The sequence below is a fragment of the Castanea sativa genome, chromosome 2 (assembly GCF_040712315.1).
Source record: "Castanea sativa cultivar Marrone di Chiusa Pesio chromosome 2, ASM4071231v1".
Lineage (NCBI taxonomy): Eukaryota > Viridiplantae > Streptophyta > Magnoliopsida > Fagales > Fagaceae > Castanea > Castanea sativa.
Genome location: NC_134014.1, coordinates 39,151,636 through 39,175,903, shown reverse-complemented (window position 1 = coordinate 39,175,903; position 24,268 = coordinate 39,151,636). Strand labels below are relative to the sequence as shown.

Genomic DNA, 24,268 nt, shown 5'->3' with positions numbered 1-24,268 from the left:
GAGGGCCTTATTGGGATCGAGAAGTCGGTTCATCAGGTTACCCTCCAATGTAATCAAGGTTCTGGTTTTGCTGATTGACTTAGTTCTCCAATTAGATAAATATATATATATATATATATATATATATATATATATTACTATTATTGGTGTTCAAATTTGATTTGGTTTATTTGGTTATTTATTAAAAATTTTAACCAGTAATAAGTGTAAAGTCACGTTTTGCTCCCACAACCCAAAAGAAATGTCATTGGCCCAAAGAGCTCAAAATGATGAATTTATAAAGAGTGGGCTTGAAGCTAAACTCTCAATGAGTTAGCTTGACAACAATCACAGTAGGCTAATTGTTATTAGAAAGCATAATCAAACAGTTTTGGCAAGGAAAATCCTCCTCGGCAAACTCCGAGGAATGTTGTTCTTATATATTTCTCTTAAACTTAACCACAATTACAGTTCTTGAGTGTACAGTGATTTTTTTTTTGCAAATTATCTGATTCTCCCCTGTAATGTGGGTTTTCTTCTATATATTCTCCTTCTTCACTCCATCTCAACCCTCCACGTGTAGATCAGATTGCTAGTCTTGATACTTGTCTCATCATCACCTTCTTGAAGTCTTTGTGGATAGCTGTAAGGCTGAATGTTACTGTTCAAGTATTATCTTCACATTAATGCAGTCAGAGAGTTAACTGCAGAGCATTCAATGTGGTGATAACAATTTTCTTCTTAGATATTTCTCAGCTCTCTTTTGTTTTATCCTCACCTGATGTTTATCATTGCCAGTATGATTGTCTGGTGCCTTATTTTTTACAAAAAGTCGGACTTATAACCTCTACTCTGTTTAGCCGATAAGGTATTTCTCTTTGGACAACATTTCCAGTTCCTCATGACTGAACTCCTTCCACAGGCCATTGTTCTGTAAGCCTTTGTCAGCATTACCTGTCCTCGAACTACTTGAGGTCCTCGAACACAGCCCACAGCCCAATACCCATATCTGGGTCCTTTATCCCTACAATAAAAATATACGAATTTCTCTCTTTTTCTTTTCTTTTTTTATTGTGAGGATTTGATTTGTGCGTGGAAATGTATATGTGTATGTGTGATTTTTAACTTAATTTTAACTATTACTATTTTTAGTTATTATTATTCATGTTTGTTTGATTGATAACTTGTATTATAATTGAAGTTTTGAAATATAATTTTGCTATATATTACATTTCTAGGCTAGAGAGGTTAAATATGTATTTGTAAGCTTTTTTTTTTTTTTTTATATATAGGTGTTATTTGATAGTGTATAAATTAGAGAGGGTTTGTGTACACAACTTTTGTGCCACAATCCTAACATGTGCAACTGTGAGTTGGAGAAAAAGTAGCGAGTTTATGTGATTATGAAAATAATGGTTCACCAATCATAGTTGCATATGTCATCAAATTGTGGCAAATTCAGTGATCCTAGATGAACTGCTATGAAATAATAATTATTATTTTTATTATATTTTTTGATTAGTTTGGTGGTGGTTGGTAACATGGAAAATGCATGGACAATGTGAGGGGTATAGCGAAGGAGGAGAGATGGAGGAATTTGAAGATAAATATGTCAACAACATATGTCAACAAAATGCAAAATATGCTAATTTAAGGAAAATTATTGTGCACTCCCGGAGTATCATAAATGCGAACTCCCTCCTCTCATAAGAATGGTGAGTCCCACTAATTAAATTTATGAGGGAACCCACCATTCATGTAAGAGGGGAGACTATGCATTTATGGTACTCCAAAAGTACCTAATAATTTTTTCAAAAAAGAAAAAAAAAATATATATATATATATATATATATAGAGAGAGAGAGAGAGAGAGAGAGAGAGAGGCTCTATTTATGATAATATGAAAGAACCCGTAGGGGAAGAAGATAACAAAATTATTTTTCAATTTCTTTTTAATTTTAAGCCTCAAAGTCCTAGAACAATAATCGCACTAAATAATGGGGCAAACCATCTTGAAGAATATAATCTAAGACGTTCATATGAGCCGATGAAGCATTTCAGCCAACTTTTGAAAACTCAATAGATTTCTTTTAGAAAAATAATATTAAAAATAAGAACCTCTAATATTAGTAGATTGATTACGACAAAATGGCCATAATCAGTATTTGTTAGCAATAACTTGTTATTCTTATTGTATTTTTAGATAGATATGTGATTTGAGTCTATTATATCTGTTTCAAAGTAGCTACTCTTTACAATCAAGTCAAGACACCACATCTCAACAAAAAAAAAAAAAGTCAAGACACCAAACTAATTAATTTTCATTTTGGTGTAAACGGGATTTGAAAATTTTCATCCTAAGTTTTTTATAGGAAGATAAGAGATTTTCGTAAATGAGCTAACTAAAATCTCTTTGTCATTCCAACTTACTCAACAATTGCTACTTAAATAAAAATTTGAAAAAAACATTCAATTACTAAAATTAATAATGGTTAACCTCTATCACAAGTCACAATTTAGTTCACAAACTTCCAAATACTATATTTGGCTCCCTAAATTTTATACTAAATTAAAATTGTTAGCTTTTTATCTAACTTTGGGGAAATTATTGTGAACTCCCGGAGTACCATAAATGCGTATTCTCTCCTCTCACATGAATGGTGGGTCCCACTAATTAAATTCATGGTGGGACCCACCATTCATGTGAGATGAGGGAGTATGCATTTATGGTACTCCGAGAGAACCTAATAATTTTTCTTGGGGTTTATGAGCTATTTGTAGAAAAAATTTTATTAGGAGAATGATAAAATAATAAATGTTGTTAATAACTTTTTATATTTCTCATGAAAGCGATATCAAAACTTTCTTATTATGATTTATTAACAATTGTTCTAAGGGTATTTGTTAACATGGCTAATTATTATTTTTTAATTCAACAAGATTTTCATCTTGATGTATAGGTGCTTGTGTGTAGGGGTGGCAATTAGTGTTCGCATATTGGGTTCTTGTTGTGTCAACTCATGAGTACCCGACTATATGGGTCAACACTAACCCGACATTTTATTAAACGGGTCAATATTTTTCTACCGTAATACGACTCATTTATTAAAAGAATCAATTGTGTCTAGGGGTGTTCACCAAATTGCACAAACCGCAAAAATCGCACCAAAACCGTTCGCAAAATGGCATAACCGCACTACAAGTAATAGTACACTGCACCACACTGCACCCTCTCTATATATTAATATATTTAATTATTTTTAATATTAAATATATTATTAATAGTTTAATAACCTTAGTTTTCAAAAAAAAAGTTTAATAATCTTAGCAAGTGTTGATTAGGAAAGTCAGCCCAAAATAAAGAAAAATTAGTACAATAATTTAAAACTTGGACCAAAACAATGGGAAAATTTAGTTTTGAGTTGGGTAGAAAAAACCCAAATTTGAAAAATATATCAACTTCAAACCATTCAAACTGCATCTTATACACCATACCGCATATGTGACCGCAAAAATGAGATGAGATGCAGTGCGGCTATGGTTTTGTCTAAACTTTAAACTGCACCGCACTGTACATGTGATCGCAAAAATAAAGTGCGGTGTAATTATGGTTTTACTTAAACCGCACTGCAAAGTGCAGTGCTAAAAAGGCCCAAAACTGCACCGCATTGCAAACATTTCTAGTCGTGTCGATATGTTTATTAGATTTTATCAAAATGAAAAAATAAACAAAAATATATTTTTAATATAAAATTCATAACTAACAAATAACTGCGTCACAAACAATCATTCAAAACTAAAGCATATTTCAATATCACAAATAATCAATCACAATATGTCAAAGAAAATAAATCCATAACAATTAATAAGTTTATATACTTAGGGTTTGAAGGATATATTGGTAATATGTCATTTAATTAAATGAGTCAAACAGGTTTTATGGGTTGAACACTAACCCAATCTATTTATTAAACGGGTCAGTCGTGTCAACTCGAATATGACATAAACCTATTAAAACTCAACCCATAATCTACTAATTTCATATTGTGTTGTGTTAGGTTCGCGAGTCATGTCCAATTTTGTCACCCCTATTTGTGGGGTGTGGAAGGTAAGAGATAGGGTTCAAGTCTCTAGGAGGGAGTTTCACACACATACAATTAGATTAAGTTATAGTAGAATTTTTATCCTGTATTAAAAAAAAAAATTACTTTCAAGTTTTTTTTTAAAAAAAATTACTCGCGGAATTAAACTTAAATAAATTTATCATGTAGAATTAGGGTTAAAGTATAAAAGCCTCGGGTTTGTGTGTTTGACTCTCATTATTACGTTGGATTGTTCGAATATAGAAATGTAGAATTCACATGATCGCAAGATTGGGATACGTGCAACCGAGATAACTAAAATACACTGCAAAATTAGGATATTTGAGTTTGATACGCAAAAATTGGAGGGGATTACCATAGGAATTATCACCATAATTAACCTAATTTTCAAAAGTTTACAAAGAAATGTTCACCACCTTGGTGGGTCATGGCCCCTGAAAGAACAATATCGCTTTCATTGTATATATAGAGAAGAATTTTATTTATGAAATTGTTTTAGAATCAGGCGTACAGTGCATTTTGAAGTCCGATTCATCGAACATTTTCTTGAAAAGATATCAGTAAATATAATCATCTCAAATCAGTTGAGAGCTTATGAAATTGTTAAATACAAACAAATTTGAATTTTGAAGGCAAATCCTTGGACCCCCTTTAGTCTATTCTTGATTTCCTTCGAAAATTAACTTACTTTCACATCTTCTGTTCTTTCTTCTGTGTTTTGCTTTTGGTCAAACAAAGGTGTCATGGATCAATTGCATGGTCAAACGGGCAAACAGACTACTTTCTTGTCTATTTTACCGTTTGCGGGTCACGATAGAGATATGTTGGGGTGCTTTGAGAATTGAGAAGCATTTCTGTGCTGTGTGTTGATTTTGAAACTGTGTTATTTTCATTACTAATATTAATTATTTATTCATAAAGAAATATAAAAGATAGAGATATATGCTAAACAAACATGGACAAACCTTCGAAAATTATTATTACTCCTCCGTCATTCTCTACAAATTTCAAAGGAGATTAATAAGTAACAAACAAACCTTCATCCACTTTAACATTTGAAGTTTCTAATGTCATATTTTGTTTTTTACATCAAAAAGTGAAAAAATAATCATACCATGAACGCAAAATTGAAATAAACTTTGAAAAGGTAAGATTTAAAAGGGTTAAATTTAACAACTCCTTCAGATATGTCTAATCCATACCAACCTTTTTTCCCCAAAGTGGTAGCTATTATCAATTGGTAAGATTTAAATTGAATAAATTTTTTAAATGTCAAAAAAGCATCTTGTTAAATGGTTAAAAGATTAATTGAAATAAACTGAAAAAAAGAGAGGGTAAGATTTAAATTTGTTAAACTAAACAAATTCTTTAAATATATAGCAAAACTTAGATTCAGTGTTCCAATGCATTAGACTTAATATGATGCAAACTTGTATTAAATTTTAGAAACATATCCACAAGTACTTTAATATATTTAATTCGATAACAACATTTCATCCATAGTTGTAACTATTGTTATAAAATTATAGTAATTGAAAATTTCAAAACTAGTCCAAGTCTCAGTAATTATTAATTTTGAAGGGAAAGAATATTATATAAATAGATTTTTTTTAATGCACTAGACTCGAGCTGAGTCCTTAACTACATTTAATTCCACACCAATATTTTTATCATTAGTTGGAACTATTAATAATTTTAATCTTAATTTTATAAAACTATAAGATATTTTCAAAACTAGTCGAAGTCTCAACTATTATTAATTTTGAAGAAAAATTATGTTATATAAATGAATATTTTTTAGTGAACTGGACCCAAGTCGAGTCCTTAAATATATTTAACTCCATACCAATGTTTGATCCATAGTTGTAACTATTAAAAACTTTAATTTTTTTTATTATATAAAACTACAACTACTGAATTTTTCAAAACTACTCCAAGTCCCAATGATTATTAATTTTGAAGAGAAAATAATATTATATAAATGAATCTTTAAAATATTGGATCCAAACTGAGTCCTTAAGTATATCTAAATCTATACCAATATTCTGTCCATGGTTGTAACTATTTACATTTTAATAAAAAAATTTATTCTTTGTAAAACTAAAACTATTGAAAATTTCAAAACTACTTCAAGTCCTGACAATTATTAATTTTGAAAAGAAGAAATATTATATAAATGGATTTTTTTTTCATGCATTGGATCCAAACCAAGTCCTTAAACATCTCTAATTCCATAATAATATTTTATCAATTTTCGTAGCTATTAGCAATTTCTTTTATTTATTTAAAATAAAACTATAACTAATGAAAATTTCAAAATTAGTCTAAGTCCTGTCATTATTAGTTTTGAAGAAAAATAATATTATATAAGTGGATCTATTTTTAGTATATCATACCCGAGCTGAGTCCATAAATATATTTAACTTCATACTAATATTTTATCAATAATCGTAACTATTAACATTTATTTATTATATAAAACTATAAATACTGAAATTTTCAAAACTAGTCCAAGCCTTGCCAATTATTAATTTTGAAGAAAAAGAATATTATATAAATGGATTTCTTTTTAACACACTAGACCTAAGCCAAGTTTTTAATTATATTTAATAGCATGCTAATATTTTAGCAATAGTTGTAAATATTAACAATTTATTTATTTTTGTAAGATTCTTACTGTAGGGGTGTTAGGCCCAACAATATATATATCCATGCGTATATTGGGCCAGGGGTCCAATCCGAGGGCATGAAGTAGTCTGAGGAGAGGTACAAATTATCAGAAGAGTCCATGTTAGTAAGAGAAGAGGCTAGTTTTGATCATGAGGATCCCTAAGGGTGGTCCGAGGATGAATGTCCCCTCAGCTGAGCAAAGCCGAAGTCCGAATGGGTGGTCTGCCATCCAGGGCAACATCCCAAGAGATTCTATTGATACGGATAAGCATCACAGAAACGTAGGATCCCTGAGGGTGGTCCGAGGATGAATGTCCCCTCAGCTAAGCAAAGCCGAGGTCCAAATGGGTGGTCTGCCATCCAGGGCAACGTCCTAGGAGATTCTATTAAAACGGATAAGCATCACAGAAATGCAGGAGAGAGAGAAGTCCTAAAATATCTAAAGAGAGAGCTGCTATCATCGCATTGAATGCTCTGTAGCTAACTCTCTGACCGCATTAATGAGGAAGTGATACCTGAACAGTGATTTTTCAGCCTTACAGCTACTCCTAAAGACTTCAAGAAAATGCTAATGGGATAAGGATCAACACCAACAATCCGATCTACAGGTGGAGGGCAAAGATAGAGGGTGAAGATAGTATAAAATGGAAAGAGGACCCAGAGAAAATGGAGGACAAACACTGTTGCAATCGAGAGTTGAACTTGTAATCAAACTTGAGAAGGAATATATATATATATAAAAGAATTGATCTCATCGGATTGTACCGATGGTGATTTTCTTTAGTTTAAACTAGTCTATCTTCATTTTCTTGTCACTTTAATCCACTTTACTTGTTGACTAACTCATCAAAGCCCAGTTTTCCAACTCACTTTCTACAAATTTATTGTATTGGACTCTTTGGGCCTAAACCCATTCATCCCTTGGCTAGGGACTCAAATTGCATCCTTACACTTACTATTGAATTTTTTTAAAATAGTCCAATTAATATATATATATATATATATATTCTTTAAAAAAAAGAGCCTCTAAGCAGTACACTTGGTTAATAATAAATATATTTGATGTTATTAAAATAAATTTTAGAAAAGAATTCTTACAATTTTTTCATGAGAAGTAATACATTGTAAGAACATCTCTAATGGAGTAGCTAAAGCCCAAATATTCTCTATAATAGAGAATGAGAGCAAAAAAAAGGTCTCCAATAGATTCTCTAAACACTAAATTTTTTTTGGCTCATGAACAGTAGCTCATCAAATCTGATGGGTTACTGTTCATTCTTCAAATGTCTTTTATTATTATAATAATCAGGTATTGATTAAAAAAATGTTGGAAGATGTATAATTGTTAAAAAAAGAATAAATAATGAAGGAAGAAATAATATTTAAATGAGGTAGATAATTAGATAGAGAATCTGTTGAAAAGTGTATTTGAAAAAGTGGGTAGTTCAAAGGTAAAAATCACTGTTTATTCTCCAAAGAGTACAAAAATTTAGAAAATCTGCTAAAGATGCTCTAAGAGTAGACCAATATATATATATATATAGGCAAACTAATAATAATATATTTTTTTCTTATAATTCAATAATTTTAAAGATGATTTAAACTATAGATATTTCCGTTATAACCACTTAGAGCACTTGCAGCAGTGGAGCTAAATAGCTATATAGCTATTTTAGCTCCACTAAAATACCAAAAAGAAGCATGCAGCAGTGGAGCTAAATCTATTTTTTTTTAGCTCATTGCTACAGTGCACATCTATAGATAGATGTGCACTGTTCATGAGAGCTTAAAAAAAATTAATTTTTTATTTTGCGTTCACATTACTTTTTTATTGTGTTGTTTTTATTGTTGTGAGATGTATTATTTTATTGTGGTAGATATATTATTTTATTGTGATGTTTATATTATTTTATTGTGTTGAAAGCTAAAATAGATCCACTGCTGCAGCATGTGTGTAGGTAAAATAGATAAAGTAACTTTTGATGGAGCTAAATTGCTAAATTTTTAGCTCCACTGCTGTGGATGCTCTTAGACCCGGATAAAACTAAAAAGCTCTTGGCGGCAATACCTTCCTCGTACCTACTATCCTTTAATTACCATTTAAACTTTATTGTCTAATCTAATCCCTTAATTACTGTTAAAACTTTATTGATTAATGAAATGATGCTGAATCGGTGACATATATCTCTCCGTAAACAAAGGGGACCCGCTGTCAACCGTGACAGTGAGATGCACGAAATGGATGATACAAAAAGAGAGGTCCCATTGCACCACACCAATATATTCAGTCAGTGTGACCAAAAAGAAAAAAAGAAGAACACAAAACAACAAAACAAGCATCATCACCCAAAATTCTTTACCTACTCTGCATTTTTTGCTTTGACACTTCGGGCAACTCAGTTTTTTTCTTTTCTTTTCACCCCCTTTATTCGGTGCAATATAGAATCTTAGATAAACTAAGAAAAAGATTAAAAAGAAAAAAAAAATGATAATACCTAATTATTAAACAGTAATAATTTTGTTGGGATGGATAAAGTTGGTCAAACAATTTTGACTGACATAGATAGACACAAGACGTTGTGTTTTTTTTTGTAGAACCCCATCTATCTGTCTCTTTTTTGTTTTGTTTTTTTTTTTACAACACACATTATTATTACAGAGAGGCCCATTTTGTAAAATTACGTTTTTAGCCTCCTCGTGTGTCTGAATTACATTGTACTACGACCTCACAGACTCACCAGTGACCCATGAAGAGAAGCTCATGATAAAATGGTCCCAAAGATAGGCAGTAACATCTGCTTTTCCGGAAGAGGAAATTACGAATCTGTCCTTCCACGCCTAAAGAAAAAAAACGACACGATTTCGTAGGGGGTGTTGTCTTTGAAATCCAGCAAAGGACTAGAATGCCCCTCTTGGTTCATGGGCTTGTCTTTGAAATCCAGCAAAGGACTAGAATGCCCCTCTTGGCTCATGGGCTTGTCTTGGCTTTTAATGCAAGTGTCTTTATCGAGGTTTTGAAAAACATCTCATGTTGTTGTTCCAAAAGGATGTTATAGTAATTTTGAAGCAAAAATCCAGCTAGCAAGTCTTTGTCTATCTTAGTTCACTCACTGTTTTTTTTATTTATTAATTTGGCCCTATTTCATTCCATGTTGATAGGGTACTCAAAGCCAATGATTTAGCCATCCCTATTTCTTATCAACCCTCAAACCTGATCTTATAATCAAAGATACTGAAGGCTTATGATTTACGAAGCTTATTAATTGCTTCATTTATCTGTAAGAAATTACAAAAGTAGTGGTTACATCTCTTCTTCTTCTTTTTTTTATAAAATTTTTGTGTGTGTTGTGCTGATTCAAGAATCAAAATACTGGGCTCATGATGGTAAATATGGTCAAATTCAACATATGGGATGGTTTTGGTCATTATTCATTAAGATGGGGATCTACATGTTCCTCAAAAAAAGATGAGGATCTACATAAGGCAGTGATTTGGACATGTAAACAAATTTATAGTACAAGATGACAAAGATTTATAATGTGAGGCCGAATTTGACCATCGGTTTGCATTCTGCAATCCTATCATTTGAGTATCCTACCAAACGGATCAAATTGATAATGTTTGGATCAAGGGTCACCCTAAACAGGTTGCAAAACAAGTTGGATTAATCCGGCTACAGGTCGAGTCAATGGGATTCAGATTGACTCATTTTTTTTCACATACAAAATAACAGTAATTATTATTAAATATTATCATATTGTTCTTGTCTTCCTTTTAATATATATAAGAGAATAAATAGCAAAAATAAGTTATATAATTCATAAATTATTAAGTTTGCACAATCCAAAGTTCTCAAATTTTATCATCACCACATAATAACAAAAACAAAAAACTAAATGTTGTTAACCATATCAAGTTATCAACCTTTTTAAGTATAATTGTTGCATATAAAATCATAATAAATTTAAATTATCTAAGTAGATAACTAAACAAATAAAGCATAACATATATATATATATATAAAAGTAAATATTTAATAAGAATTACACCTCAATCTACTCAATGTTAAGTAGACCCATCTATGTAAATATTCACACTTGAGAATTGCATCTCATGATGATAAGTAATTTCTTCCGTATTTTCATCTACACTACAAAATGTTAATATTGCTTTAGTATACAATGAAAACGAGTAAATAATGAATTAACAAAAATTCTATATCTATAATTATTCTATAAATGTATTACATATTACATTCAAATTTATATAAGAAATTGCGAGTGCAAATAAAAAATTCTATACTTTTTGTATAAAAGACAAGATTGATACTTGGTAAAACTTTACGTTTTGTGACGAGAGTTGATTCAAACGAAGCAACATTTTTAAACTTAAAAGATCGCATGCTATTAATGAGAGCTTAGAAAACCGATTGTTATTTTCTTTTCACGAAGATAGATAAATCAAATTTTTTCATATTACCTTCAAATAAAAAAAAAAAGCAAAAAGCTTTTATTTTTATTATTTTTTTAAAGTTCCATTCTTTAGAAAAATGAGTTGGATCATGTTACAGGGTGACCTAACTGAACATTTCAATGGGTTAAATACAAGTTGATTTGTTATTCCTTTGGATTAAAAAAAAAGGCTTGGATTCAGGTCCAAGCCTTTGAATAATAAGTGTGAATGGATTGCATAATCAAAATATTATACATCAATATATTAGCTAGGATTTCCAAATGCAGATCGAACGATAAATTCCACTTTTCATTATGTATCTTTTGATAGAAATGATAAACATGGCAAAACGGGTCAGAATTTCCTAACTCGACCCTAAAAATACTTGATCTAAACCTGAATTTTTTTGACCCGAAGTAAAAACCGGTTGATCCGTGAACAAACCTGATTTTTTTGCAAGTCAACCCAACCTGAACCGTGACCCGAACCATTTAAAAAAAATTTTGGGTAAAAAAAAAGTTAAGACAAAATTGATTTAATTTTTTTTTGTGAGCTTTAAGGAAACAATTAAGACCTTTCCATAGTTGCATGCAAATGAATTAAAAAATGAATGGTTGAGGCATTCTATAATAAATAAAAACATGTATGAGAACTGGTTATAGTATAGTTAAAAACATATATTTAAAATTATAGACATGTATGAGAAACATTCATAATTAAGTGCAAAAAGACTGACGCCAAAGTATCAATGAAATTAACATAAATTATGAATACTTAAGCCTATTTTTTAACAATTCATGTCTAAAATAATCAACTTTTCAAAATAAATTATGATATTTCCTAGATTATGTGTTGCTTAATAATGACATGATATTCATAAAAAGAGACCATATATAAATAAGTAAACAATAAACTTTAAGGTATATTCTCAAATTGCAAGAGAGTGCGAACTACAATTGATAAAAGATTATAAAATTAGTTTTTAAGATTATAAATTTCTAATATGCTTTTATTTTTTTTCAAATTAATTATTCAATAAGGCGATTGTAATGTTTTTTTATTTATTTATAATGTTTTGGGATGTTGATATTGTGTAGAAATGAGACATGTGTATTTGTTTAACTTATCATTTGTGCTATTTTATTTTAGTTAGTAATTGTGGGATTTGTATAATTTTAAAACTATTGAACAAGTATTAATTTTTTTAGCTAAGCTCATTCTTGATATGAGTGGGGAATTCAAATAATACATTTTACATTAAGTAATTTGTTGCATGAATTTTCAAATGGCAAATGCATATTGTTTTATTTAAAAAAAAATTTCATATGAAAATACTAGTCAACTTGATTGACCCAACCTAACCTGTCCTGCATGTTTGCCATGCCTAAGAAATGAGAAAGTTCATAAACACAATTTTTATACTACTTTTGTCACGACTTTGATACGTGCAATTTTGAACGGTGGAGAAAAATTTATAGATTAATATGAAAGTAATGGTTCACCAATCACAATCACATATATCATCAAATTGTGGAATAATATATAATCAAATAAGAATTGGCTCAAAATTTCTTTATAGGTCCAAATCACTAACTTACATAGATCCTCATCTAATGACCTGGACCATCCCATATGTTGAATTTGACCATATTTTACCATCACGGGCCCCCATTTTTTTTTTTCTTTGTGGTAGTTAGTTGCTTGTTAGGCCAATATCATTACTAATTGTTTTGCATTGAAAGTATACAATAGACCATGAAATGAAAAAAAAAAAAACTTAGAAGGTTTGCTTTGGGGAGGGTTGAGGGTTACTTTCTTTTGTTGTGTTTTTATTGGGAGTGCGGTTGGGAGGGAGGGAAGGAGTGGGTAGAGGGTGGAGACAGATTCGCTGGTTGTATCTACTTCAGTTTTTCAAACCATTTTCACTTAGAACTAGAAAAAAACTTTGGGCTACGTCACAAAATTCCAGAGCCCAAAGCTCCTACACCCCAGAAAACACGTCGTATGAATTACTATTCTAAGTCTTGGGTGTTGTACCCTTTTGTCCCCTCTCCTTTGTACTCTCTTTTAAAATTCAGTGTTTCTAGTTTCTGCTCCATACCCTGTATAGTCCATTGCAAAGCCTTCTTCTTATGATTTTTAAGTGATCCGGAGATTATCTCATTAAAAAAAAAAAAAAAAAAGGATCCGGAGTGAGAGAGAAAACTCTCAATGAGACCATGGCCAGGGGCCGCTTTAGCTTTGGTCCAAGGGGTTCATTCTAACATCTATATGTATATAATTTTTAATTTTGGTTTTTGACCCCTAAAATTAAAAAATTAAACACTCCGAGCTTAAATTTATTTTAAGTCCAATTGATATAAGCCGGATTATGATTCTCTTAATAATTTATTATTGCAAAAAAAGTTGCAATTAATTTATACATTTGATTGAATCTATGAGTATAGTGGCTAAATTTGAATGTGTTTTTAATTTGTTATTTGTTAAGTGGGGATTAGGGGCATGAGTCTTTTTTATTTTATTTTAATACAAGATAGAACTTATATTCTAGAATAATTTAAGTATATATGTGTGTGAAACTCTCTCCTAGAGACTTGAACTCCGACCCTTACCCCCACACCCCCACAAACATTTATACTTGTGGAATGACCACCGCACCAAGGGTGCGCGGTGGTAGGGCATGAGTCTGTTAGTAGTTAACAAATGTTAACACTAAAAGACAATTAAATAAGGGGTGATTTAAAAAAAAAAAACATTAGATAAGGAAAGTGAGACAGGGGAGTGATTGAGTGAAGACTAAAACAAATGTTAATACAACAAAAAATGTCTTAATAAAATTACAAAAACCAATAATAATTGATAAAAATATTCTAAGCAATAATAATTAAAGTTCACTAAACAACAATAATTAATATCTTTATTATATTTTTATTTTTAAATATGAGATAGAAATCTTATTTTAGCCCAATCTAAGTGAACGTGAATGAAGCTCTCTTCTAGAGACTTAAATCTTGACTCTTACCTCTCCACCCTACAAGAACTTGTACTTGTAAAGTGACCATCATGTCAAAGGTGCATGGTGGTATTGTATTTAGAAATAATAGATTATTTTTGAGATTTAATCTTAGCAATTATAATTAGTATGTTCATTATATTAAGAAACAATATATCAAATGAACTTATAATTTATATTTTATTTTCTTCATATTATTATGGTCGACAAATTTATAATAAGAAAATCATGTAAACTACAAGATTAATTTACTACTCAAGATTTATCATTTTATTGACCCCCTTAGAAAAATTCCTGGAGCTACCACTAACCATGGCAATTATCTCAATGACAGTAAAACTCAATATTGCATTATAACTTTTTTTACTCAATTATTTGTCCTCTACTAAAGGTTAAAATTAAATAAAAAAAATTACACAATTTAATTGATCTAAAGGAATTCAATATGAGAAGGGTGTTACATATGCCCGTTACACCATGTAGCCCCTCCATTCTAATAGCCATCAAAGGGCTAAATTCCGTACTTTATATAATACTTGCGCGTTGAATGAGACAATCTGGTAATTGGGATAGAAAATATGATGATTTTATATCACTTCAAACCACAAGGAGGTTTAGCCACAATTTTACAAAACATAGAGACAATTTGTAGTTCCTCATAACCACATTGGGAGTCATTTTCAATTTACCTAAGAAGAATTATAATGGACAAGAGGGAAAAATTAAAATATCGTATATAACAAGTTGCATCAATGCACATTTGCTGTTGTCTCTTGCATCATTCATAAATCGTAAGGGGATATGCAATAACTCAAAAGAAAACTTAGTCACGTTTTAGTCATCTTCTTCTAGATGTGATATGGATTGGAGGGGGTTACTGGGGCCTGCATAAGGGTCTAGAATAATAATGCGGTTGTAGTGAAAGGATAATTACATGAGAGGATGATTACAAGCACTAAGGCATCGCAGCCTGCAAAGCCTCATTTCCTTTGTCTGATCTTTACATTGTCTCATAGAACCAAAAATTGAACATTATTCCAATTCAATATGAGCACAAAGCATTCCTAAATTAAAGAAATGTCTATAACCATCCCCACAGACACATATCCATCAATGGCCACTTATTCATTGTCATGGCATGGAAAGAAAGGAACAGTTATCATTTCAATAATGTGCAAGATTAAGCATTTTTTTTTCTAACATGATAATATGATTGAAAGTGATGGGAACTAACAATAATTCTTTTATGTTTTCCTTTCTTGGTACAGTTTATTTGGTAATTTTTTACTAGAGTTTTGTTTGAACTGGACCATTCGCGAATTGATGTGCGATGGGCCAGGAGTTGGGTATGGCCATCAAATTGCGTCTAATCTCATCACGTCTAGTACGTTTTTTTTGCAAAATTTTTAATGGAGTTCTATTTTTGGATTTATAATAAAATCCAAAATTTAATTAATCAAAAAACATTTTCATTCCAGAATCCAAAATATGATAAGAGTCAAAATTAAAATAGCTAAAATAATTTATAGACTTTCTTTCCTTATTGGAGGAAACTTAGTCTCGTCCCAATCAGCATCGTGAGGGTGGCATCAGCTCCTCGGCCCATTTCCAAAGCGAACAATCACTGATTAGAGACGAGACTAAGTTTCTTCCCACAAAAATGTGCATTTTGGGGTTTAAGGGGAAACCCCCACCTTCCCCCTTCTACTTTTAGAGCGTTGAGCCTAAGCAAAGGAGTGCATAGTGCATGCGTGTGCAATTTTTGAGACTTGCTCACATCACACACACTATATGGAACAACCTTCCTTTGGCCAAGTGCTTATAAGGCGAGGGTGGGAGGCATTTCTCCCCGATGTGGGATTGAACAAATTCGTGAGGGTGACATCGGCTCCTCGGCCCATTCCCAAAGCGAACAATACCTGATTGGAGACAAGACTAAGTTTCCTCCCACATTCCTTTTTTATGATTGTTCTAAATTTAATTTTTTATAGAATAAAATTAAATTTTTTTTGGTGTTAAAATTTTGATAATTATACCAATAATCTTTGGGGCAAGTGGTATATTCTAATATTACTGTTGAAGACGTTCAATATTAAACCCTCTCTTTCTCAACTTGAAATATATATATATTAATAGTACAAAAAGAAAAGAAAAGAAAAGAAAAGAAAAGAGTGTAATCCATTACAACATGTTAGTGGTTAATCAGCAAAACATGTTCACAATATATGTAACATGTTTGAAATCAAGTTGTCACTTCTTCATCTAGAAAAGTTGAATACAAGAAGTGCCTATGTAACATGTTTGAAATCAAGTTGTCACTTCTTCATCTAGAAAAGTTGAATACAAGAAGTGCCAACAACAATGTATTCCGGTTCAGCAGTGTGGACAATGGATTGAAGTTTTGCTTCTTGCTTATCTATGCGACAAGATTGGTGCCTAAATAAAAGCAGTTTCATGAGATGCTTTTTCTTTCATCAGATTCCCTAAAGATTTTTGTTGCCTACAATTCTAAGATCACATGGTGAATTGTTTTGTAAGACATCATCACATTCATCTCATGAGTACAATTATATGTAGCTTTATCCATGACAAACTAAGGTCAAGGATCACACGAGAAACAAATTCAAATTAATAGAGTGCACCTGTGATACAAATTGAAAAACATTGTTTAGACCCCTAAGCAGGCTTACTACCAATTTTATGCTATTAAAATTTACGTGGTAGTTAATTAACCAATTTTAAATGTGATGTGGATAAAGCAAATACATAACAATCACGTAACAACTCATACACTAAGATAAGGAATTGTTCAGGAAGTTAAAATTCGATTTAGAGAAACACTTTGGGCTAAGCCCAACTCGTCAAATTCACAACGAAGAATGTTGCGATACACACTCACTATACCCATGCTCATCGCTCTTGCTTGCAAGTTGCAACTGCTAATTTTAACCTCGTGTCTTCACAGTTCTTTGATGCTGTAATCGACATATATGCTAACTACCAAACCAATCTCTTGGTTATTTCAAGGCTTCTTGAAAACATGGCTTGTTTCTATGGTTTCAAATTAGTACTCCAACACACAGAAGATGATCTTTGTGTTTGGGTGGTAAAATTCCTCTTAAGTATATATGTAAATTGGATAGGTTGAAAGACTTTGTGGCTTTGGTAAGGTTTTTTCAAGAAATTTTTTGGCCATCTTTCCCCTTCTCAATATTAGGATTAATTTTCGTTCTTATATGATGTAGGGGGTTGAGTTGCTAGTGGCTTTCCTTAATAGGTTCGCTTGATCGAGGGTCACATGAATGCCGAGCTAAACTTTCTATCCCACAAATTTTCAAATATGTTTGATTTCGCTTGACTGGTTTTCAATTCTCTCAAACAAAATTCTCTAATTAACTTTCTTCGAACTTCAATGTCAATTACACACTAAAACTTTTGTAATGATTACAACCAAATTCTCTAACGACTTTTGCTTATTTACCCAAGCAGATGTAGCTAGAAATGACAAAATTGATGCAAAAATGTAATAATCTAAAGGATTTATTTGCTCCGATTGAAAAAAAAGAGACTAAATTGACCCTCATAAATTAATCCTAAAGGTGAGATTTGTGAAAACAAACCTAAAACAATGACCTAGAAGTCTAGAACTAATTCCCAGGCACATGAAAACTGCCATATTTTTCGTGCAAGCAAACGTAGGCGCAATAAGAAAAATGAAGGTGGTCCATGACCATGATCCATGAGCACATAGGAAGGCTTGGGAGGAACGGTAGGTAATGTTCTTTTGGGGACCATTGCCTCATCCTTCACATTTTTTAGCTTAATGAGCGTGGGTAAGCAAATGGATTTGTCTGATCTTTTAGTGAAGGAAAGCAGACAAGGAATTCAAACTGTAATGAGTTGGACTCATTTCAAGGATCAAAGGAACTATTATTAATATTAGTGTTTAGCTATGTCGCAGTCATCATATCAGGTTTATTGAGAGGCATTGTCTTTATGCTTGTCTTCATATACGGGAGCTTCCATGGCCAAGCTAACTGGACCCTTTCTTCTATTTCTATGCGTTTGGCCAGTAATTAATTGTTGGGCAGGGGTAATCGACAAAAGAACAAGAGGGTGTGTTCATCATATTTGTTGTTACCTAATAGCTTAAGTCCTTATCATCAACTTTGTTTGGCCTTACGTTTTTATGAAGTGGGCACTGAGTCCTATTATTGCTGTACATTCCCAGATCCCAACTTGTGAGACTGCATATTAAGATTTGCTGCGTAGTGATATGCATCTAGTCACTTCTAAATTTCACTCACTTTGGCTGATTGGCTCTTTGTCGGTGCCTGGGGGTAGCAATCACTGGACTTGGCAAAACTGGATCGGAATCCGTTAACCCGACCCAATTTGTAGAAATAAAAAGACGAGGAAGAAAAACAAGTCAACCTGTACCCAACTTGTAACAACATTTTTAATTTTTTAATTTATTTATTTTTTATTTTATAAACTGCAATTTCATTAAACAAAAGAAGAACACCCAGGGAAATCTCCCTCTTACAGACAGCCTCAAGAGAAGGGTAAAGATTCCGTTTATTATAACAAAAGACATGAAAGGAGTTCCATGCAAGTCTAGCAGTCACATGGGCTGCAGAATTACAGGTCCTCCGGACCCAACTAAACTACGGATATACCTGCTAAACTACGGATATTACTGATGCTAGTGTTCATCCCGGACCAACCTGTTTTATAAAAAGATTTTTTTTTTCTTTATAAAAAAATTGTTTGTTTTTTTATTTGGAAGTAATATACAAAGTTGGACATTCTCTCTTAATAAAAGAGAATTAAAAATTGGTTTTTTGAGCCCTCTTTAATGGGATCTGGATCCTCTCCATTTTCCTTTGAAATGGAGAGTGTCCAGTTCACGGACAGGATTTTTTTGAAAACTATCAAAGATCAAAATACTCCCACATCAATTAAAATGTTAAAAACTTAACTCAACAAATTCAAACTCTGGTTAAACCGAGGTTCACTCAGCATATTCTTTTCTCTCACCAGCCCATTTGAAATTTCAAAGTTTAAACTCTCATCTCCAAGGATTTTCTCTCTCCATTCCATGGTCCTCACCGTCGCTGGTGCCACCGTATTCTTTTCTCTCACCAGCCCATCTGAAATTTCAAAGTTCAAACTCTCATCTCCAAGGATTTTCTCTCTCCATCCCACGGTCCTCACCGTCGCCCGTGCCACCATATTCTTTTATCTCACCAGCTCGTATGAAATTTCAAAGTTCAAACTCTCATCTCCAAGGATTTTCTCTCCATCCCACGGTCCTCACCGTTGTCGGTGCCACTAGCCATCGTGCCAAGCCATCGTTGTTGTGCGGGCTATGTCTCACACCAACCTAGCGTCATCGGAAAGTGCCGCCCACCTACAGGCATAGGCACTACCCAGTAAGTTTTCTCTCTCTGCCTGGTTTCATCAGCCAGAAGTTGCTTTGTGATAGTGCTTTCTTGGGGTTTTTGATTTTCTTTTGAATTGGGATTGATTTATACCCAAACACAGTGCCCCGCCGTCACTATTGCTTTGTTTTGATTTGTGATAGTGCTTTCTTGGGGTTTTTAATTTTCTTTTGAATTGGGATTAGTTTATACGCTTAAAATTTTTATATATTATCTCTCTGTGTGTGTGTGTGTGTGTGTATTTTATGCTGTGGTTATTAGAATGTTTGGTTCCATTTTTTTGGTTTGTGGGTATTGTTTTTGGTCTCATTGTTATGTAAATGTTTGTGCTTTTGCATGAATTTTGATTTTATTTTTAATTGTTCACTTTATTATGAAAGGTTTTAGGGAATGTGTTGTGAATGTCTCTTTGTTTTCCCTGTCATGCCACTGATTGCAGAATTGGGTGTGTGTAAGTGGTTCTTTGTAGGAATGGGATGCACATAATTGTATTTTGATGATGAACTATAAAAGAAAACATTCAGCCTATGGCTAGATTTTTGTTTACTGGTTGCTTGTTGCTAATATACACTAGCTTTTAGGGTGAGGCAGATAAATTTTCGATTTTCAAAAATCTGAACTGTTGAGAACCCTTTTGTGATTGGTATTTGAACTTTAAAGCTCTTATAGGAAGAATAATTGAATTTTTTGACTGTTTTTTGTGCCTCTCTTTTTGTGCCTCTCATTGTTATGTAAATGTTTGTGCTTTTGCATGGATTTTGATTTTATTTTTAATTGTTCACTTTATTATGAAGGGTTTTAGGGAATGTATTGTGAATGTCTCTTTGCTTTCCTTGTCATGCCACTGATTGCAGAATTGGGTGTGTGTAAATTTTCCTTTGTAGGAATGAGATGCACATAATTGTATTTGATAATGAACTGTAAAAGAAAACATTCAGCCTATGGCTAGATTTTTGTTTACTGGATGCTTGCAGCTAATATACACTAGCTTTTAAGATGAGGTAGATGAATTTTTGATTTTCAAAAATCTGAACTGTTGAGAACTCTTTTGTGGTTGGTATTTGAACTTTAAAGCTCTTATAGGAAGAATAATTGAATTTTCTGACTGTTTTTTATGCCTCTCTTTTTGTAGATTGGTTCTTGTATTGGCCTTTTGGTTATCCATTTGGAAAGTCTGCATAATTTTTTGGACATGTTCTGTTATTGGTTTCTCTATAATTCTAAAGGATTGAGATTTGTTAATATTGCTTGTAAGTTTCATTGATCCTAATTATCAATAATTTGGAAGGGCCTTTGGAGTTATGATACATCTTAAAGCTTTGATACCAAAAGAACTTACATAACAAAGAAGCATCATACATTCATACCCAAAGATGGGGCAAGTTGTTTAATACGAGGCAAGTCGAAGTGATCAAGCTAAGATTGAAAATTGTAGACTTTGGATGGAATGTATAATCAAGAAGCAAGAAGTGGAATGTATAGTCAAGCAATAAGCACACCAATTGTAGAAGTTTCATGTTATTATAATCAAAGTGTTTATTTCAATGAAATTCTTGTTATATGATCAAAGTGTACATTTTAATAAAATTTGTTCAATTTTTTATATTAAATTCTCTTATTGTCTACTCTGTTGGATTGAATTTTGATTGTAATGCCAAGTAACTCATAGGGGTGCAACCCAAGTACATAGATTAACTGAGCAATGTAAAAGAAAGTGATTATCTGTCTCCCTTACCAATTTGCAATGTAAGTACATAGAGTTCACATGAATGTGCATTTAACCAAAAACCAAATGATTTGCATTTAACCAAAAACCAAGTGATTTTTTCCCTAAACAGCAACACTTACATATAAAAACAACAACTCTTGCCTAGACAAAAACTGAACACTATCTACAACAAAGAGGGAAACTAATCCACTCCTAATACATCCGAAACCTTTTGCAGAAAACAACTATGCAGAAACACACCTTTTGCAGAAAACAACTATGTAGAAAACAACAACTATGCAGAAACACAAACAATACATCCAAAACCTTTAAAACAAATATGTAGAAACCAGACCTAAATATGTAGAAACAAATAATTATGCAGAAACAGTAATTACGCAGAAATTACAATTTGCAGAATGTACAATCTGCAGAAACAGTAATTATGCAGAAATAGTAATTATGCAGAAAAACATAAAAATTTCTGCAGCAACAAATAATTATGCAGAAATTAACACCATGCAGAGATACATCAGACATGCAAATCACTGTCAGTTGGTAACAAAAGGAAATTTATGGATCATCATAACTTCAATCTTAAAGTAAGAAAATTACAAAACTAGAACACTTGGTCACAAATGTGACTAAGTTTGAACATTTGAATGTGACCAAATGTGACTAAATTTTGGACCATCAAAACTCCAGTCCTAAACTAGGAAAATCACAAAATAAGATCACTTAATCTCAACATGTGTCATAGATTATAAAACATGATCCTAAACTAGAAAAATGGCTTGACTTTATGAACCATTTCATTCCATCCACTTGTAACACTTTCTTGAGTCAAAGGACCTCCACTTGCAACACTTCCTTAAGTCAAGAGACCTCCTGCACCATTAATTTTGTCGTTGGAGCCTACAACACTTGATATACTCTCTAAATGTGATGCTAATGCAACACTTGCTGATGAGCCTCCCTAATGTGCTGCAGAACTTGTAGAAGCCGACTATAAAAAAACCAATTACACATATCACAAGCTTAGCATTAAAATTATCAAATCATGCATCTAAACTATTATTAATATCAAAGTAAAATATATAATTGTAAATATCTTTACCATTAAAAGTTGTGTAAAACTAGTAATATTTCTAGAAGAGATATTCTCATTTTTCTTTTGTGCCATGATGTCATGTGCATATATTTCCTATAAAAATTGTACTAGTTTAGCAACAATAATAGTATACTATATTAATGTGTAAAAATAAAATAGAATGATGAAAATAAGGATAATTTAGAAGATTACCTCCTGCACTTTTCTTTTCTTTGTTTACTTCTTTGATGTGCCTTCCTTTGGTTTCGGCATCTTTTCTATCCATGATTTCATCCTACGCTTTTTATTACGATAAATCTCCATTTTCTTTATCCGTTTTGGTACAATCGTAATCGAAGCACATAATTGATCTTCTTTGTTTGCAAAATCGGTGGAAGGCCTAATGATGTCTTCTTCTACATTAGCTTTGCAATTCCTAAGGTCACAATTTTTTTTTTTCAAATTTGCAATTGCTAAGCTAAGAATATTATGGCCTTCTTTAGTTTCACATGCCTCATTCACTAATTGAATATATTTTGGACATAAATCTCGATACCGATCTACATATTCCAATCGAGTATCCAGCTTAATGTTATGTGTTGTGCAATTTTTTCCGCTTCCATCTTTTGCATCTCTTCTCCACCTCTTCATGATATATCTATCAGGAATTAACTTGATATCCAATACATCAAGAACTTTCAAACCATGCCTACATAAAATACCAAATGACTCAAATTTTTTGCAACTACAAGATAGAGTCTCATCTAATGGATTCCACATGACTTCATATTTTTCATATTGATTGAAAATTCCAACCACATAACTATGTGTTTGACTCACATCACATTCTAGGATGGAAAGTGCCATTACCTCTTCAACTTCTGTCTGAAATAAATCAAACAACGTAGGCTTGTACACTGTTACTACTTGGTTAATCATAGGAGAGTTTTTGAGCTTCAATTTTGGAAATTTATGTCTAGAGTTATATTCTGCTTCTAACTCCTTATCTTGCTTTTGATTGACAACTCTTTCAAAATAAGTGAAAAACTCTACTATATTGAGATCAGTATGCAAGCAATCCTTCAAGTTAGCATTGAAACTTTCACTAAGTTGGGTTGTCTTCATTCCTGCAGTGAAAGTTCTCTTAACATATGCTTGGGCCCATTTTTCTTTCAATTTAAATAAATTAATTAGCCATTTATTTTCACGAACATCGTACTTATCCAGCATTTCATTCCAAGCTGTAAGAAACTCATCTTCACCATCATACTCATAGATACATGCTAAGAAATCATCATTAAGTTGAGACTCATTTTTGAGTACATGACCCAAGTGTTTCTCAGCATTCTGCCACATATGCCAACTACACAATGCATGATATGTTTTAGGCATGACTACTTTTATCGCAACTGACATCACTACATCTTGATCTGTGAAAATAGTGATTATCTTCTTTTCAGACTTTGCTTCTAAGAAGGTCTTAAATAACCATACAAAAGATTCTATCGTTTTATCATATAAAAGTGCACCTCCAAATACAACAGTTTCTCTATGGTGATTGAGACCCAAAAATACTCCAAGTGGCCTTGCATATCTATTTGTACTATACGTTGTATCAAACGTTGTTGTATCAAACGTTATTACATCACCGAAGTGGCTATAGTCAATGATCATTCTTGCATCGGCCCAAAAGATATTAGTAATCAACTCTTCACAATCCAATTGAGTAGCGAAATAATATGAAGGATTTTCTTTAAGTTGACGACTGAAATATTTTCCCAAGTTGGCAGCTTCCCCATGCTCCATGTC

At 32.1% G+C, this 24,268-nt stretch overlaps 1 protein-coding gene across 1 annotated transcript; it reads right to left on the bottom strand.

Moving 5' to 3' along the window:
• Positions 1 to 22,696: 22,696 nt before the first annotated feature.
• On the bottom strand, positions 22,697 to 24,265 carry LOC142625317 (protein FAR-RED IMPAIRED RESPONSE 1-like). Its single transcript, XM_075798994.1, has one exon. The coding sequence runs from the start codon at positions 24,263 to 24,265 to the stop codon at positions 22,697 to 22,699; it is 1,569 nt and encodes a 522-aa protein (XP_075655109.1).
• Between the last annotated feature and the right edge of the window lie 3 nt (positions 24,266 to 24,268).